The sequence below is a fragment of the Vicugna pacos genome, chromosome 3 (genome assembly GCF_048564905.1).
Source record: "Vicugna pacos chromosome 3, VicPac4, whole genome shotgun sequence".
Classification (NCBI taxonomy): Eukaryota; Metazoa; Chordata; class Mammalia; order Artiodactyla; family Camelidae; genus Vicugna; species Vicugna pacos.
The window spans coordinates 61,710,438-61,729,750 of record NC_132989.1 but is presented as its reverse complement, the minus strand read 5'-3'; the positions used below and the strand labels follow the sequence as shown (position 1 = coordinate 61,729,750).

Sequence of the window (19,313 nt, the reverse complement as noted above, 5' to 3'; positions counted from 1 at the left end):
TTTTTTTAAAAGAAGGAAGGGAGACGGGGTTGTGGCTCTTCTTTATTTGTTGTTGCTGTTTTTAGTGGGAGACCTTAAAAAAAGAACTGTGTGTGCTAATAGGAACAATCCAACAGATATGAAGCAATTAATGGCAAAGAAGAGAGGAAATGGCCAAAGAAACAAAGTCTGGGTGAAGGTTAAAGAGAATGAGGTACAGAGCACAAATGCAGGAATTAGTACCTAACAGGATACGTACCCCATAGGCCAAAATTAAAATTATATAAACATTAAACAAAGAAGTTGCACATGTATTTAGGTTGTGGGTGTAGTGGCTGAAGATGAGGGTGATGGGCTCCTGTTTAAAGAGCTTATAGTGAGGTCAAAGCAGGCAAATATAATGTTCAAAGAGAGGATTTGTGTTGAAAAAGCTGCCTAAGAAGTGGAACACATAAACACTACCAGGCAGCATGGAACAGCTGTCTAAAGTTGTCATGATTCAAAGTAAAACCTAAAAGTACAGTTGCACAATTTTCTTCAACAGTCTTCATACACAGCTTGATTCCATATCACATGATATGTACTTCAACTTCTGGCCTCAAGTTTTGTTCTTTCCCTTTGCTGTTAGTTGGTATGTCTATGTCAGCAAAATGACGTGCAGTCTCCTTGTAACTACTGCACTAGGCCTTTCAAAAACCAGCTTGGGAGACACGTATAAAAGTTTATTAGTTTAGACTCAATGTAGCAGTTAATAACAATGATTACAAAAATACAATTAGAGAAAAATGCTTTATGTTAATATGTTAAGCAAAAGGAACATGATGACACATGATATAATCACATCCAGGAGAGGAAACTATGAACAGAAAAGATTAGAAGGAAATACAAAATTTACACAGAGATTGTCTTTAGCTGATAGGCATACAGTCCGTTACCTCTTACTTTTCCCTTTTTATCAATTTCTCATCTTTTTCTACATCATAGGCATGTCCTGTGTTAGTAATAGAAAAAAATGAACTTTAAGAAAAAAGAGTGTTAACAGAATCTCACTAATAAACTGAAACTCTCGCAGTTAAGTTAAATTTATTAATTTCAGTGTATTTTATGACATTTAGGTTGGCTATTCAGTGGCTTTTTTTTACTTATGTTCAGACTGTCAGCAGTGTCTCAGATAACAAAACCAACTTGGTATTATACTCTACAAAATAATTGAAATAATTTTTCAGTAATTTTCTTGTATAAACCTCTTACATAAAATAATATCAAACTTCAACTTTTCTTACTAAGGCAGTTCAACAGTACTGAAAAAACATCTATCAGAAAATAGAGAACGTACTGACTAAAAAATTCAAGCAGCAATGCCATTTAAAGCAAATAACTTTAAAATTTTTCAGAAGTAAAACTTACAGAAATTTAAAATGAAAATCTCAACATGAACAAATATGGAAAAGCTGACTACTGAGAGCAAGCTAAAAAAGCTTTAATACATAATCATACTAAACTATTTCACAACACAAGTCACTAAAGACAGTTTTAGTCTCCATTCTAAATCTCCATAATAATTTACAAGTGGAAAAAAATTTTAAGGGAAAACAAACACCACCAAAAGCCTAGAAAATCTTTAAGTACAAGTAACTAAAAATTCACTTATTATACATGTACATTCTCTTTGTTATTTATTGGAAACTTTACTGGAGTATCAATGACATCTGGAACTGGACATTAAGACAGCTAAGGCAGGAGAGCGAGGACTCAGGCATTCCATAAGGGTAGTAGCTGAAGGTTTAAACCTTTCCCTTAGGTCATAGGTCCCACCTACTGTGCATTTGAATAGTAGGTTTCTCTCACCAAAGGGAATTTGCAAATTCTTGGGTCAGGCAACATGCAAAGGAGAACAAGCAAAAAAAATTAGAGCAATTGAATACGGTGTTTTTACACCCTCTTTACCCAATATAGGGTAAGACAAAATCATAATAAATCCAACCATAACATTTTTTCAATGAGGGACATATGAAGGGAAGTAGCAGACCAAAGTGAGAGCCTAGAGAGACAGAGATAAAGGGACAGAGAAAAATGCATAAGGTTTGAGCTGAACAATCAGGAAAACAGAAAGCAGGTTCAGCAAGGAAGCTATAATGGAGGAAAAAGCAAGATCCTACTCCTCATGCAAAACCCACTATTCAAATGTACAAAGAATGTAACCTACCACTTACCTCTCCATGAAAAGAGGGGCCAAGCAAACTTCAAAACAAAAAGGAACTTTAATTACAATAGAAAGGAGAGAATACTCTGGCTACAAATCAGTAGTATGCTGGACATGATAGAGAACTAAAGTCTTTAGGAGATCTGAGCAATGTAGAATAAATGTTCCTTGTGTTAGGGAAGGTATTTCACAGTAAAGGTACAGACAAACCAAACTTCGCACAATTTTTCTTCCCTTTGGGCAGAAGTGGGGAGTAGAGCAATTTGAGAGCACCAGACTCTTCACAGTTGAGTTTTTCAAGGTCAATAACATGCTCACAGGTATGGCAGAAAAGATCTTGCTACTTAAATACTTGTTAAAGCAGGAATGCGTCAACAAAGTTTGATAGTCATATAAAAAGTCATGTAAAAAAAGGACAATAACATTTTCTAGAAGAAAAATATTTTTCAGTTAAAAAAATAGAAGAATGGAATACAAAACAAATACAATTTAGTAATGTGGAATAAATTTAATTGCAAATTGAGGTGAGATGTATAATTTTAAGAACAGATGTTATTTCTTACACTCTACTTACACTTAGCATGCTTTTTAGTAATCCAAAAAATGCTGATGAGCCCTTTAATTTAGTTAAGAATAAAAGGTGACTATATACTCCTAGAGAAGCCATAGGAGTACAGTAAGTAAAGAGAAATCATATGCTACCTATAACCTGAGGATACCTTCTAGAAGTACAGCTAGGAAAAAAGGTAGAAAAAAGAAAACCTTAAATAAATTACTCTCTAAACTGCCAACAGAGTGTTACAGTGCTTGTAGAAAAGTTCACCTCCACCAAATTCAAATCTCTGTTCAAGTACAGCAGTTCCAGGACAAGGGCCTGGAGCTGATGAGCAGCCATAAATCAAATAAATACGAGACCATGAATCAGGTTTTCAAGGGTGAGAGGCCTGGATCTCTTTCATTTTTCAGTATGTGAACAAGAGTAAAGCTAAAACTTGTTTTCTCACCTATGAAAATGGAGACAGTACTACCTATAGCAAAGAAGGACTAGACACTCACCAATCCTGCTTTTACTTCCTGGGTACAATGAAAAGTACTTACATGTCCCAGCCTTTCTTACACACTGGCCTGAACCAGTCACAGGGCTCCAGATGATGTAATGTGGACAGAAATGATATCTGGACTTCTAAGCTTGGCTCCTAGAATCTCCTGAAATATCCACAGCCCACTCTCTCTTTACTTGCCAACTGGAATAGCATCTAATAGAAGGACTCCAGGAAGTAGAAGAAACAGGGGAGCCACAAGACAGAAGAAGCCTCGTAAGTAACCACGTGAATCCTTGAATTACCATTTTGTGAGGGAGAGCTGCCTGACCCCTCTGAGGTTCCCCATCTGACCCTGATTCCTGTCTGGGAAACTTTTATTAAGTTCAGACACTGAGATTTCTGAAGTCATAACATACCCCAATACATCTCCTCTTCTACCAAGTTCAAAGTATACAGATCCAAATGAGATAACAGAAATAAAAATTTTATCAGTATGAAGTTTTACAACATTTTGAAGGTAAATTAATGGAATTAAACCAGGCTAAAGACTGCATTAAAAAAAAACTAAGATCTATAATACTAATGACTATATAAATATTATTTAACAAGAGCTAGAAAACTAGTCAATTTTTTTAATATTAAAAATCAACAGGCTAATTTATAAGCAAAAATTGCTAATTTCTTCAAGGTACTGACTTATTCAAGAAAATGGTAGGCTTACTCATTAAGCCAACATAATATAACAGGTGCCACTTCACACCTTCCATTCTAAAAGAGACAGAGGTCAATGAGAGACTTGGACAGAAACTAATTTACATAATAAAAAGAGAAAACATAACTTTAAAAAAATCAATTTTTGCAATTTGAATAAATGATACTAGTGAAATAAAAATTAAGATGACATATGCCGAAACTAAGAAGTTTCTTTTGTCATACTCATGATTAACCTATTGTGGTATCTGTACATCCATACACTTGAATAGCTCTATGAAACAGATCTACTCAACAGAGTCACCCCCAAACCATCCTACACTATTCGTAATTTTAAAAGTCCTCATAAGCCTCTCCCCTTAAATTCCTTTAAGCATTTATTGACAACAAAGAAGGCCATCGGATCTTTCCTTTCTCTTTCTTCAACTCAGCAGCATCATATGGTTTAAAATGCAAACTGTCATTTCTGATCAATAATATTTTCACATGAGCAATTTAGAAGAGATTTTACATTTTCTTAATATTAAAACAGTATCACTTCAAGAACAATAATTCTCCCAAAATGGTAGTATCAATGGTCTTATTCAACAGTTAGACAACATTCAGCAATGTGGCTCCAAGACCTAAAAATTTCAGAATTAGCATTTAAAAAAATAGATGCTCTTAAGGACACAGAGCAAAACAAACAAAAACACAGAAAGAAAATGAAACTAACTATAGCAGAAGAGTAACTATTACTAGAAAATTCTGATCAGTATCCTTGAAACCTGATTTGGAATTAAAGACAGCATTAATTAACACTAATCTAGTTATAAAAGCAAATCAAGATCACAAAAAACAGTAACTTCATGTTTACTTTTGAAGGTTGAGCTCCTCTTCAAATGAGAAGTATGAATACTTCAGACATACTTGTCAAAAAAGTAAAGATTTTAAATACATCGTTTCATATTAATAGAGAAGAGAATCAGCTTTCATTCTCTGAAGTTTTAGTTTTCACTGGTGAATATAATTTTTATAGAAACAAAGGGAAAGCAGATTATGTAAGAAGTAGATATTGCCTATAGACTAAAATGGGATAAGACTGCCAAGATCTAGAAAGCCAAAAGAGGCCTGGAAGTCTCCCTGCAGACTTACCATAAACAGAGTCTAGAAATACACAATTCTCAATAGAAAATAAGCTACCTTAATATGTACTTTACTAGTTTTAAAATTAATATTCTATTTATTTAGAATTAATGATATTTGCCTGGCAGATGTTCACCCTTTCATGATCTATGTTAAGCAAAACAAAGTAAGCAAGATTGCACAGGGCACAAAGCTGCATAGTTAAAAACTAGTTACATATAATTGATTTTTCTTTTCACTTATAAATAGCTCTGATAGAGGCTTTCAACTTTACTAAAACATTAGTCATTATTTATTTTGCTAATAAAATATACATTTTTAAACTACTGTTCTCTCACATATTCTATACACATTGTGTGCAGTGTTCAAAACACTTTTTAAACAGTCTGAATATTTTCCTATACTTGAACATTGATATGGGAAAAGAATAAAGCATTAGAGAAGAAGAATAATTAAAACTAGAAAATAAATTCTATGGAGAAAATTTAAGTTTTGTGGATAGAACACATTATTTGTCTTGCAATTTACAAAATCATTAGGAGGATAAGAGTTATCCATTGTTTTTTAACATCAAAAGGTCTAAACAAAAGAAAACTGATATACAAATCATTAACAGAATTTGGTTATTTATTAGAGATGAATAATTGTAGTAAAACTGTAGTCATGGTACCAAATCTATAAATTACCTTTCATAATTACACAAGACCGTGGCATGTATTTCTGTGTGCAGAGTTTTACTGCTTTTGCCTCACTGTACCTCCTATATTTAACTTCTTTCTTTTTGATTTTATTCATTTATTGTACAAATTTCAACAAGGTGACAGCTACTCTGCAGAAGGAGTGGGGATATGAGTAAGCTTACAGTGCAGTAAACAAAATTAGTATCATAAAATAACCTCACCCCCTCCTTGCTAAATCAAAGTTTAAAATTCTTTGCAGTAAAACAAAGAAACCCCATCTCTCATAACAAGCTCTCAACTAAGTCACCAAGAATAGGACATGTGCTTTGACTACTATAGGACATTTTTTCCAACAGTGGTGAAAATATGTAAGCACTTCAATTTCTGCCTCTTGTTGTCCAACTTTATTTAAAGGTAACTAGAAAAGTCATGTGGTATTTTGAATGGCCATGGACAGAAGGGGACAGGGAAGAGGGGACTAAATTCTTGACCATGACTCTATCACCTTTTGCACTAAGCAGATAAAATACTAGAATCTCAAATAAGAGAAATAAGGAAGCTAGGTATTTCTCATAATTTTCCTTTTTCATGTTTTTAGAAAATTGGAATAAGCACTTAACTTCTAGGAAGTTAATCAGCCTGGTAAACTAAACAGAGATTTGAAAGTGCCAGTCAAAATCAGCCTATCCTTGCCTTACCTGCCATTACAGAGTAGCCATCGAGCAAGAGAATAGTGAGGTATAATCTTCTGCATGACACTGGCCATCACCATGGTAACAACCAGCTGTATACCTATCACACCCTGTGTAAAGAAACAAACAAACAAGTTTAATAATGGATGAATTTAGATTTGAGGACATTGTTGGAAAACTTTCTATATATTTTGAAAATTATACTCTAAGAGAGATGGGTTCACCATCAAAATCCTTATTATTCTGCCATTTAGGTATTCAAGACCACATATGCTTAAACTTAAAATATTTGATCTCATCTCATAATCCTCTACAAGTTATCCAAGGGTCACATCCATATCAACAGAAGTTAAATAAAGTAGCATATACATTCAAAATCTACTGCCAAGAAATGTTCTCCATTATTTAAGGATACAAAAATGAAGTGAAAAATACTGATGTTTTTCATCCTCCAAATTTACTCTATTCAATACATGTAACACTACCTTGGCAAGCTCTAAAAGCAGTATGACTGTTTTTTAATTCTACACTGGTGGTAAATAATTAAAGAGCATTAACTGCATTAAGTGTGATGGCAGAAATGGCCTGAAAGTCGCTAGAAAAAAAATTTAATTCATACTGTCATCACCAGCTTTCAGTGAGTGGGCCTTCAATAAGGTTCAAAAATGCCCTTAGTTTGCTCTCATCAATTCCTCTCTTGTTCTCCATAATAGCTAATTCAAAACTTCTCCCATCTCATCACACTTCCAACCTCCCTCAAACTTCTAACTCCACTCCACAGAGGACATCTACTTCACAGAGAAAATAACAACAGCATCAAATGGGAACTCTCATTTGCCACCATCAACCTCACAATCACTTGTATCTACACTCGTGTCTTTTTCCTCACCCTCTAGAAATAACAAAGCATCTTCTATACAAAGCAAATTCCTGTATCTATGCTTCAGAGCCCATCCTCTCTTTAATTTCAGGAACCTCAACTAGTGAATAGCTTCCCACCTCTATCTCCTTCTTTCTCTTCTCTACTTAAATCCTTCCTATCAGCATTGCAACACCTTTCACCTTTCTAAAAAAATTATAATTTTCCTTACTCTACAGCCCCCTGCCCTTCCTCAAATACAGAGCCACTTTTCAAAAGACTTGTTTTCACTGCTTCTGTGTTCTCGTACCCCCCACGTAGGTCCCATCTGACTTCTGCTTCAGTCCATTCAACTGAAACACCCATCATCAAACACACTTCATCTGGCCAAAATATCTTTCCTTATCTTAAATCTCAGTACTATCCCAACAAGCTCCATCACATCCCTTGCTTTACGCCTACCTTGAATATCAATTCTTTACACTCCCCTTTGTTGGCTCCTCCTCTATCTACGCAGTTCAAAAATAAAGTTGAGTTCCTACCTCAAATCTAATATCCCAAATAAGTACATTAAAAAAATAATAAAATGTTTTTTAAAAAGTAGCATAGCATATTGGCTTAAGAGCCTGTACTCTAAGCCCAAACAGCCTGGGACAGAATCTACCATATATGAGTTACATGACTTTTGGACAGGTTATTCAAACATTCTGTACCTCTACGTCCTGTTCTATAAAATGAAGCTAATAATTCAACCTACCTACTAATCAAGCTATTGTTAAGAACTGGGCCTGGTACAGAGTAAGCAATCAATATGAATTAGTACTATTTCTTGTTACTGCCATTGTTATCACTTCTATTATGGAATAACTTTTTTTTAATTTCAAGAATAGAGAAGACTTGTCAAACAAATAACCACCAATGTTACCGCTATAAAAAATAAATTAAAAAAAGAAAATAAATGGAATCATACTAAAAAAAAATGACATCTCCTAAGTGCCTCCTAAGTGATAAAAGACTAAAAAATTTTTGAAAAAATCAAATTTCACTGATTGTAACAAACTGTTCAATCAGTCGTTCATCACTGTAACAAATGTTCTACCCTGATGTGGTAGGACGTTCCACCATGAGAGTGAATGAGGCGGTGCATATGTGAGGACAGAGTACATAGGAACTCTTACACTTTTCGATCAATTTTGCTGCGAAGCTAAAACTGCTCTAAAAATATGAAACTCTAAGAAAAATCAAATTTACATGTAGAGAAACAATATAAATAATGTCAGAAGACTAACTAGCAAAAAGCATTTGTAACTCAAATGACAAAGGGATAATTCATTATTAGATGTTATATACAGAGTTCTTATAAATCAATTAGTAAAAGACCAAATGCCTAATTTAAAAAAAGGAACAAATATGCACAGACAGTTCTTTTTAAAAAAGGAAGTAAAATGGCTTTTAAACAGGACTGTTTCTAAAATGTCTTTGAAACCTGTTCCACTCTGGTTTCACTGTGGATACTTTAATGCCTTAAGTTCTACCAACTGGGTTAAGGTTCAGACAACTTTTATATTCACCTAACATCAAAGGTTACATTTTTACCTTTTTGCTTTCACATTTCCTGTCTCTTGAATTTACTATCCTATTTTCTGTGTAGTTTGTGACAGAAGTTCTGCAATCTCCATACAATAAATGCCATCACAAAGAACTCTTTCAGGTACAACAAGGCCAAGAAATATATTAGCAAGTATGTCAGAAGTTTAGTCTATTTGAGATTATAGACTTAAAGCAAAAGATAATTTTTTTTAGTCAGGGAAAGTTTTGTGGACAAAGTGAACCTCAATCTAGCCTTGAAAGAAATGTGATAGCATCACAGAACCTTCAAGGTCATCTAGTACAATCTCTCACAAACATATACAGCAATTTATTAGAATATAAGCTTCTTAATAGCAGAAATCATACCTTAGTCACATCTAATAAATGTTACAGGTATTACATGGCATTTCCAGGAAGACTGATTTGGAAGATACATATTTTGGACTGTGATGAACTGGAGAAGAGAGGCATCTTGCCAACTCTCCTCTTACTCCAAATTACTAAGCATCATGAGGCATTGCTGATAAACCCACCACTGGAGATGTAAACCACATGAAGGCAAACAAAAACAAAAATTAGCAAACTGGATTAACTAGAATTAGGAATGTCAATTAGGTTTCTGCAATGATCCAGACCAGAAATAATGATGCTTTAAATTGCAGTAGTAGCTCTGGTCCTCAGAAAAGAAATGCATTCTAAGGATACTGTTGCAGAATTCAGAGACTAATCATATATGGAGACAAAGGAGGAACTAGAGACCAACCTTGAAAAAGGCAAACTCCATTCACAATGTTGTAGTTAATATTTGACTAAAAAATGCTCAGTGCAAAAGTATAACTTCACTCCACTCATTTACTTTACTATGCCATTTCCATCTTTTTAAATGAAATTGAAAATACTTTCTCAAAACCTCATCTGTATATTGTGTTAAATATATTATATAATAGAAATCTTCTTCCAACTTTCTAATAGAAGTCAATAAATCTTTCCTAAAATGAATCTGCTGTTAGGTGACTATATATGTGGTACTGGAAGAAAATATGTTGCTTTTATCCCAGTACAAGAATCTACCTAATTTTTTGGAGAAGTAACTTTTAAATTATGTGGAAAGTATTTCACCAAAGTATTCCTTTTCAACTGTATTTAGAAAAGAGTCCTTGCAATATATTTTCCAAGATGGCAATTGTTTTATAGAATTATATATTATCAAATTAATTTATTAATACTAAACCTAGACCAACTTTTGAGAAATTACTATGCAATTGACAATTACAGTGTACATGCCTGCGCTTAACATATTAAAATATAAAGTATTCATTAATCAAGGGATACAATCATTTGAAATTTAAAAACAAGCCATCTGAATAACCTACCTTCACTGACCAACTTAAGTGTCTGTATATGTCTAAGTTTATACAAAACAGAATTTTTGAAATGTTTAAATTAAAATCAAATTTCCTGAATATTTTTCATTATTCTTAATTAAAAGAATGCTTAAGTAAATTTAACCATAAACAAACAATAATTTCATAAGAGAAAACTATTAAAGTGGGTAAAGATGCAATGAAACTATAAAGTCCATCATGGCTGAAGTCTCAAACACACAGCCATATGGGTCATTGACTCAAGGAGCTTTAATTGTTTTATTAGGGCTTCGAAACAATAACTTGACCATAGAGGTGGTTTCTGTCTGGATTCATTGCCCCTAGGCCCTGATTTTCTTGACTGGAATTCGGGAAAGTCATTTATGAAATAGCTCATAAGTACCCAAGAAGGGTGAAACAGCAGAGCAACTTAGGTTTCAAGCTTTCCACGTTAATTAGCCTGAGGCCATGAAGAGCAAGAAAAAAGTTATTTGCCTTTAGTCTACAGAAGAATGATCATTTCAATTTCTGTTAGCAATCATTTCTGGTTAGGTTAAAAAATTCTTACCAAGAAAAATTAAACAATTCTCTAAAAAATGAAATATATCAAAATAGCAAGATTTTATCTTGCTTGACGATACTGAAAACAAAACTCTCCAAACTTAAATTCAAACATGCTACAATTTTAAAATTCAAACTTGGAATTTTTTGTTAACCTTTATGGAGCTGACATTTTGTTTTGTTTCATTAAACTAAGTCTCCTCCTGAAAAACTAGGTGAAACAAGCATGCATTGTTTACCATTAGAAGGCATATCTGCATATATACTCAAACCACCCCAAATGGTTTCAGTTATCTCCCCGAACAAATAAGAAGAAGAAGAAAAGGAAAGAGGATATGACCCTCTTATTTTTGGTTTCTTAACTGTTTACATATTTTAGTGATAGCTAGACATGTTGAGACAGACTTCCTAGAGATGTTCAAATAATTTATACTACAAAGGAAGGTGTGTATCTGATGTACATCTCAAAAATGTTCTCCTAGGGCAGTCTACCCAAGCAATAGAAATAAAAGCAAGAATAAACAAATGGGACCTAATTAAACTTACAAGCTTCCTCACAGCAAAGGAAACCAAAAGTAAAACAAAAAGACAACCTACGGAATGGGAGAAAATTTTTGCAAATGATGAAACCGACAAAGGCTTGATCTCCAGAATATATAAGTAGCTCATATGACTTAATAAGAAAAAAACAAAAAGCCCAATCCAAAAATGGGCAGAAGACCTAAACAAGCAATTCTCCAAGGAAGAAATACAAATGATCAATAGGCACATGAAAAAATGCTCAATGTCGCTAAATATCAGAGAAATGCAAATCAAAACTACAATGAGATATCACCTCACACCAGTCAGAATGGCTATCATTCAAAAGTCCACAAATGACAGATGCTGGAGAGGCTGTGGAGAAAAGTGAACCCTCCTACACTGCGGTAGGAATGCAGTTTGGTGCAGTCACTGTGGAAAACAGTATGGAGATTCCTCAAAGACTAGGAATACACTTACTATATGACCCAGGAATCCCACTCCTGGGCATATATCCAAAAGGAACCCTACTTCAAAAAGACACCTGCACCCCAATGTTCATAGCAGCACTACTTACAGTAGCCAAGACATGGAAACAGCCTAAATGTCCATCAACAGATGACTGGATAAAGATGTGGTATATTTATACAATGGAATACTATTCAGCCATAAAAACGACAACATAACGCCATTTGCAGCAACATGGACGTCCCTGGAGAATGTCATTCTAAGCGAAGTAAGCCAGAAAGAGAAAGAAAAATACTATATGAGATCGCTCATATGTGGAATCTAAAAAACATAAATACAAAACAGAAACAGACTCATAGACATAGACTACAACCTTGTGGTTACCAGAGGGGAAGGGGGTGGGAAGGGACAGACTGGGAGTTCAAAATTTGTAGATACTGACAGGCATATGTAGAATAGATAAATAAGATTATACTGTATAGCACAGAGAAATACATACAAGATCTTGTGGTAGCTCACAGCAAAAAAAAAATATGACAATGAATATATGTATGTTCATGTATAACTGAAAAATTGTGCCCTACACTGGAATTTGACACAACATTGTAAAATGACTATAACTCAATAAAAAATGTTTAAAAAATTTTTTAAAAATAAAAACATAAAAAAAACGAAAGAAGGTGTGAATTTTGTTATTTCAATCTAGACTCACATAAAACTTTGAATTCACATTTTGAGCATTTAAACAAACCATCTTTGAACAATTTACAAATGAGGAAATCAGGGTCCAAATAGCCAAGACCGCAGAACTACTCAGGACTTATCCAGAATCCAGACCCCTAATTTCCAACCTAATGCTTTTTCCACTAAGTCATTTCAGTGCATTCACTAAACATCTATAGAGCAACAAACTACAGGCGCTGAACACTAGATCACTTGCACACAATAGGGAGAAACAGCACACTCCCTGCCATCAATGTGCATTCAGTCCACTAGGACAGTAAATGGACCCTTACAATACAAAGTGATGAGAGGATAGGCAGAGGAGTCTATGAGAACAAAGCAAAAAGAGGCGAAAAACTGTGAAACAGCACTGAGGAAGGTCAAGCATAAGTCAAGACTCAGTGGACTTCACAGTGATGTCTGCTTCACACAGGATGACAGTAGGCCAAAACCAGATACTGAAGGGCAAAACTTACAGGTTTAGAATTTAATCTGAAAACAATAAGGAAACCCATGAAAAGTAATATGACCAGATCAATATTTAAGAAAAATTTCTCTGGATACCATGTAAAGATTGGATGATGGACAGCCCAGCAACATTAAGACAACTGCCCAGGTATGAAAGGAGGACCTGTACCACAGGTAGTAGCAGTACTGCAGGAAGAAGGGGTGCAGGCTCTCTTACTATGGTTATAAGAACTATACAGAATCACTATATACTATGTGACAAATGAGTTAGGGTCTCAGTCAAACAATGTTAAAAAAAAACTACAAATTCAAATTACATCACTATAAAAATTATTTATATCTATAAAAGGGAAAAGCAAACAAAAAATTAATTAACAAGTACAGGCTGTCTGCCTAACATACATCCAATATCTTCCTGGCTATTACCAGGAACGTGGCAAAGGACTTTTTTGTTTCACTGACTATTATATCCCAAATACTCAGAGTAATTACACACAGAAGGGCCCTTGACATCTGATGAAATGAATGACACTACTACAAAACGATCTGTCCTAACAGAACTTACAATCCAACATTATCATATTAGATAACAACAAATATATTAAGAGAATACTGGAGTACAAAACTGTACTATGAACAAGAGTTATAAAAATTCAAAAAACTGGACACAAAAGTTTCATATAGATGAATAAACTGAAGTCAAGAAAGGGAATTCCAAGCTAAATGACAAATGTGAACAGAGTAACCATGGGACAGCAAAAAGCCTAGCTCAACCAAAGCAGACTTTAGCATATGACAAAGAATTGTGAGAAATAAGATGACGATAGAATTTTAGATTGTTGAGAGTCTTTAAAGCCAAGAGGATGTACTGAGCAGAGGTGTTACAAAGATCACCTAGGTAGGCTTTTAACAGGCAGGGGTAGGAGGATGCAAGTAACATACGAGGAAAATCAGACACAGCAATATATTGAGCAATTAAAGAGAAAAACCTAAAACTAAGGTAGAAGCAGCTGAAACTAGGAAGGAAAGAACAAAAATATAAGTACATCAGTAGAAAACCAATCAAACTTTGAGTGTGACTGAACATGAAGGAAAACAACTACAGAAAAAGACAGGAAATGTCTCAAAGGTTATTTCAGGGTGTCTTAGTTTGGGTGACTGGTAGAATCCTAGAGCCACTGACAGAAAAGCTGTAGACTGAAGGAAACTCAAGGGACTGGACTAACAAGCCTCCGCCAGCACCTTGTCCCAGCACCTTCCAGGGACAGCACCTTGGCTGCAGCCTCCACGATTCAGAACACACACACAAAACATGTTTTTCTGGTATAATCAATCTCCATGAGACAGACTGGCAATAATCAGGTTTATAAGAGTTTTATCAATTAATTTACAGTGAGACATAAGCTAGCTATCAAGTGGATCAGATGTTCAAGTTCACGAAGTGCTCCACTGGATTACTGTCTTAATGATACTACTGAAGTAAAACTATAAGCAAGCTGCTTGGTAAGTAATGACTTAGTGCAAAAGGCAGCAATGAGGGATGCTTTGTTCAGGCAGTGCTGAAGTCTGAAGAAAATACACAAAACAGCCCTCTAGACTGTAAAATATTCTCAACCCTAAATAGTTCTGGATAAACATCTTCAATCCTTGTTATTTAAACTGTTTTTCTAGACTTCCAAATGATAAAACTACTTTCCAATCCTATTTCTGTAGGCAAAAAAACTATCTAAAATTTTGTCTATCTTTTGTTATGTAAATACTACTGATTTGGTTACAGTCTAGTCTACTTAGGTCTTGGAAACAATCCATATCTATGTTCAAGGTGAAAGGAAAACTCATTTCTTCTATCATGTGTTGATTTTATCAAACTCTTAAAATGTTAACCACCACTCATTGGCACCTACAATAATATGTGATAAGCAGTAGAGTAGAGGTCAGTGCCCACTGTTATGGGAGCATTCCAAGAAAGGGAGTGATTAAATCCACATGAGACAGCTGAGAAAGACTTGTTCACAGAGGTGACATCTAAACTAGTGTTACAAGGTTAAAGTAGTATCCCACTGTCAGACAGGGAAGGAACAGAAGTTTAGACAGATACAGCTATTTGTACAAAGAAGGTCCATGGCATGAGCTCAAAGAATGAGCAGTTCCACATGGCTAGATTTTGGTAAGGGTTCTACACAACGGACTCTCCTGTAGGTACTTAGAAGTAAGTACAGGATCCTAAGCCTAAATGTAACTAAATCAAATATATTTTGGAAGGATATTCCTGCCACTATAGTGGAAAAATAAAGTGGAGGGCTGAAAGTAACTGGAAGTAAAGAGCTAAATTAGAAATCCACTGAAATAGTCCAAGCAAAACCCTAAGAGCTGAACTAAAACAGTTTCAAAACCAAGAGCAAAATCTAAAAGAACTAAGATTTTTTTAGAGGAAAAAAAGGCATTAGGCGTGAGATTAATAATTATCTCTGCAAGAAAAGTATCAGTAGGTAAGGATTAAACTTAAGTGATTATGTAAAGACAAGATAATGGGCATAATTATTCCTTGGAAAAATTAAGCAATAAGAGGAATCTCTGACAATTACTAGAGTGGTTCACATAAAAAATACATTTTATAAGGGGGAAAATGTACATGTTTAAGGCAAAAGGGAAGGAATCAATATACGGGGACTGTTAAATAATCTAGAAAGGAGTTAACTGTGGGAATTTAATCACTTAAGAGTCAGAAATAGATGAGACTAAAGGCATAAGTTGAAAGTAAAACTTTATAAGACCCTGTCCTACTGAACAGAGGTACAAATAGGTGCAGAGACTGTATTAAATTTAAAAACTGAGGTCTTCAGAAGTTACATAGCGTGACTAGGGTAGGGGAAAAAACAGCTCAAGGTTCTTGATATCTGGCTTTCCACTGAATATAGTCATTTTGGAAAGCACATTATATATCATTCCAAAGTCCTCAGATCATTTCCTAAGAACCATGATGGGGTGGGGAGTTAAGCTGTAAGACAAAAGAGGAGAGGGGCAGAAAGTCCTGAGAAGTTCAACAAAAAAGTAACATAAGAACTGAATAAGTGACTGCCAAGCAATTCAAGTCTGCATGACTCAGTAGTTCAGGTACATCAGAGAAATGACTGATCTGGAGTTTGAGGTTAAATCTGCACGACAGTTAAGTAGCTAGCCAAGAGAGCCAAAGAAAGCACCAAAGCGGACAAAGTTTGAGAGATCCTGAAGAATAACCATACCAAGGTCAGGATCTTGGCAATGTGTCCGAGAGGAGGTCTAGAAATTTGAGAAGAAAGGTTTGATGAACTCAAACATGTTGACTGACAGACCCAAGCTGTGTTTTTAAAGACAATTACTTCCAAGAGGTTCTTCAAGAGAACTGAGGGTTGTCTAAATTTCAACCAGAAAAGAAATTCTTCCATACAATGCCAAAGCAAGTAAAAGCATAAAATAATCATGAAAAAGCAAGGAAAATTACTCCCCATAGATATTTCCAGAATCCTAGGGCTGATTATATGGGTTATTATGGCCTTTTATCTGGTTGTACACCACAGCTCCAGCTCTTACAGACACAATAAACAGACCTAAACATAAGAAAAGGAGGGCTTTGCTAAACAAATGAAATGAAAAAACAAAAGATGTCGGTAGGAAAACAGTCAAAGAATTCGGATAAAGTCACCTGTTGATATTTAATAAAGACTTGTTGATTGAATCCTATGAAATCAGGTATTTAGCTGTTCTGACCTACAAAACAGCAATTTCATATAGCTCAAATTATTACTACAAATAAAGGTATATATAATATACATAGATGGTGAGATGATACAAAGGGAATTGAAAAATGCAATTATCAACAACTATGATTTGAACTCAAAACACATAGCTTTTCAAATTTAAATGTTTACAGAATTAGTTTGGTTTGCCAACATCATTGTTTTGCAGCACAAAGTATATTTTTAATTTCTTTAAAGTAAACAGAACAAGCAGAAATTTTTACTATTTCCTGATTCAGAATAAAAAATTTAATGTACTTTAAAACTAAGGTCAAAAACTACAAACTCTCAATACAATGCCTAGATGCAACCTAAATATCTTAATTAGACCTACAACATAGTAGAACACATGAATTTGACATAACTATATTCAAAAACAGCAGCTCCTGACTTTCTGCTGGAGATGATGAAAAGAAAGCCATTTTTCAGAATTTGACTAAACTTAGAAATAAACCTAAGATATTCTCTTCAATATAAACTGATAAGGCAAAGTGGAAGACCAACAACAAATAGAGGGCAAGGATAAAGATACTTTTTCACAAGAATAGAGGACATTCTAATTAAATATAATTCATAAGCCATTTTAACATATTAATGTTGAAATTAATAGTTGTTTATTTCAAGAGATAATTTTCCAGTTACAGTGGGTTGAATAAATTATGCAGTATCTCATAAAGCAATACCATATCATCATTAAAATGTTGATGAAGAATGAAATATTTTTAAAGATGTTAATAAGCTACTTTATCTCTAGCCAAAACACACATAAATTTTTCATAATACTGATAAGTAACAAACAAAAGGTTCAATGGAAGAACACATCCCTAACTTCTGCCACTCTTTCTTAACTGCAAGAGTATTCTCTGACATTATAGAAAATATCTCTACAGATCTATATTCAAAATAGCTATTAGTCAAAACTAATAAATTTATATTTGACATGTGCAAATCATCTTGCTTGTTCAAATCAATTCCTCTTCATTCCTCAACATTCACTTCCTCTAGGAAACCTTCCTTGCTAAAAAACATGTGTAATTCCAAAAATAGCCTTTATCATGCTCAGCTGTGATTTAAGGGTCTCTCCTCTCCCACTAAAAACTGTATTCATCTCATTTCTACAGTACAAGTCCTACTCCCAGGAAAGTGCCTTACATGGCAGGATTTCAATACAAGTGGAGTATTTACATTTTAGATGAAATAAAAGGATAAAAGCATAAAGTATAAATTTGCCCACTGTTCTTCACTACATTCAGGTTCCCATATGTGTCGAACATTGAACTTTATTTAGCATAAAGAAGAAAATTTTTCAATTTAAGATTAAAAGACGATATACTGTGCTTTTTACATACCTCAGAGGAAGAGTTATAGCTATTATTACAAGATAATCCTCTCAATTTAATGCAATATGTGTTGCAAATTCTTTCAAACAAATTAAAATTTATAACTTCGGTAAGTGCACAAAGCTTCATTAAACAAATTTAAAACAAAAACTTCAGCTTATCTCTAAATTTTAAGCCATATACAAAAGCCAAGAAAACTGAACATGCACCCATAATGTTAACTGCTTAAAAAATGCATTCATTGTGAATATTTTAATATGTTGAATAATTAAACACACTAGAACCGAGGTAGTTCTGTCATTAACTAGCAATAGTACAGCAATTAGACAAGCCTTCTCTGGGACTCATTCCTTACCCACAAAATGACAAGAGTTGGCAAATGATCTCCAAAATTGTAAAAGACCTTATTGATGATGGGTATAATATTTTAAGTAAGTAAACAATGGATTGTTGGCATTCACATATTTACCATTTCTGAGCCATCATCAAAGCCTATGATATGCAGGTATTGCTAACAGGAATGAATAATTATCCCTTCCTCTTAAGAATTAAATAAGATAACATTTATAGGAGATTTGAAAGGAAATCAGAGTTCCAACTTAAAGTAAAGGAGTACATCTAGCCCACTGCTCAGCATTCTCACCTTGACTAGCAGTTTGCAGGAGTTTCTCTCAGGAGATTTCTGAATGCCAATAGTCCTACAGTCATTTTTTAAAAATTTTCTGAGATACCTAGCCAATTCTCTCTTATTAAGTGATTCACTTTATGATCTGAAAAAAACTTTAGTAGCTATCAAGAGAAAGAGCCATGATAACCTTAACAACTTCTGAGAGGAATGACTGAGAAACTATCAAAATCAAGTAGCCAATAAATGTTTGTTGAAATCAAATTAGGAAATAGTTTTAAAGAACTAATGTCTCAGTTAAAGTTACTACTTACACGACGGAACTTTAGCAAAGCTTTCTCATCTGTCCCTCCTGACTGGAAAACATACTTTGTTGGCAATTAATTCTAACTGCAGTTATCCAGATTCTTTTTCACGTCCTTTTTGTCTTAAAAATTGGATTAGGAAAAGATTAATGTATTCAACATGAAACATCTGACCTATCCAAACAACCTAACTGTCTACAAATAAATGATACAGTGAGGTGTCACTGTCTTAATTTTAATTAACCTAGTGGGGAAAGCATTGGAAGGAGACAGGAAGCATAG

At 34.2% G+C, this 19,313-nt stretch overlaps 1 protein-coding gene across 1 annotated transcript in view; it reads right to left on the bottom strand.

The window, feature by feature from the left end:
- Positions 1-19,313, bottom strand: part of TMEM161B (transmembrane protein 161B) — a 66,501-nt gene that overhangs the window by 39,169 nt on the left and 8,019 nt on the right. The window contains exon 2 of the mRNA XM_006197642.4: positions 6,440-6,543. Within this exon, the coding sequence (XP_006197704.1) occupies positions 6,440-6,543 (104 nt within the window). The remainder of the gene's footprint in view (positions 1-6,439; positions 6,544-19,313) is intronic.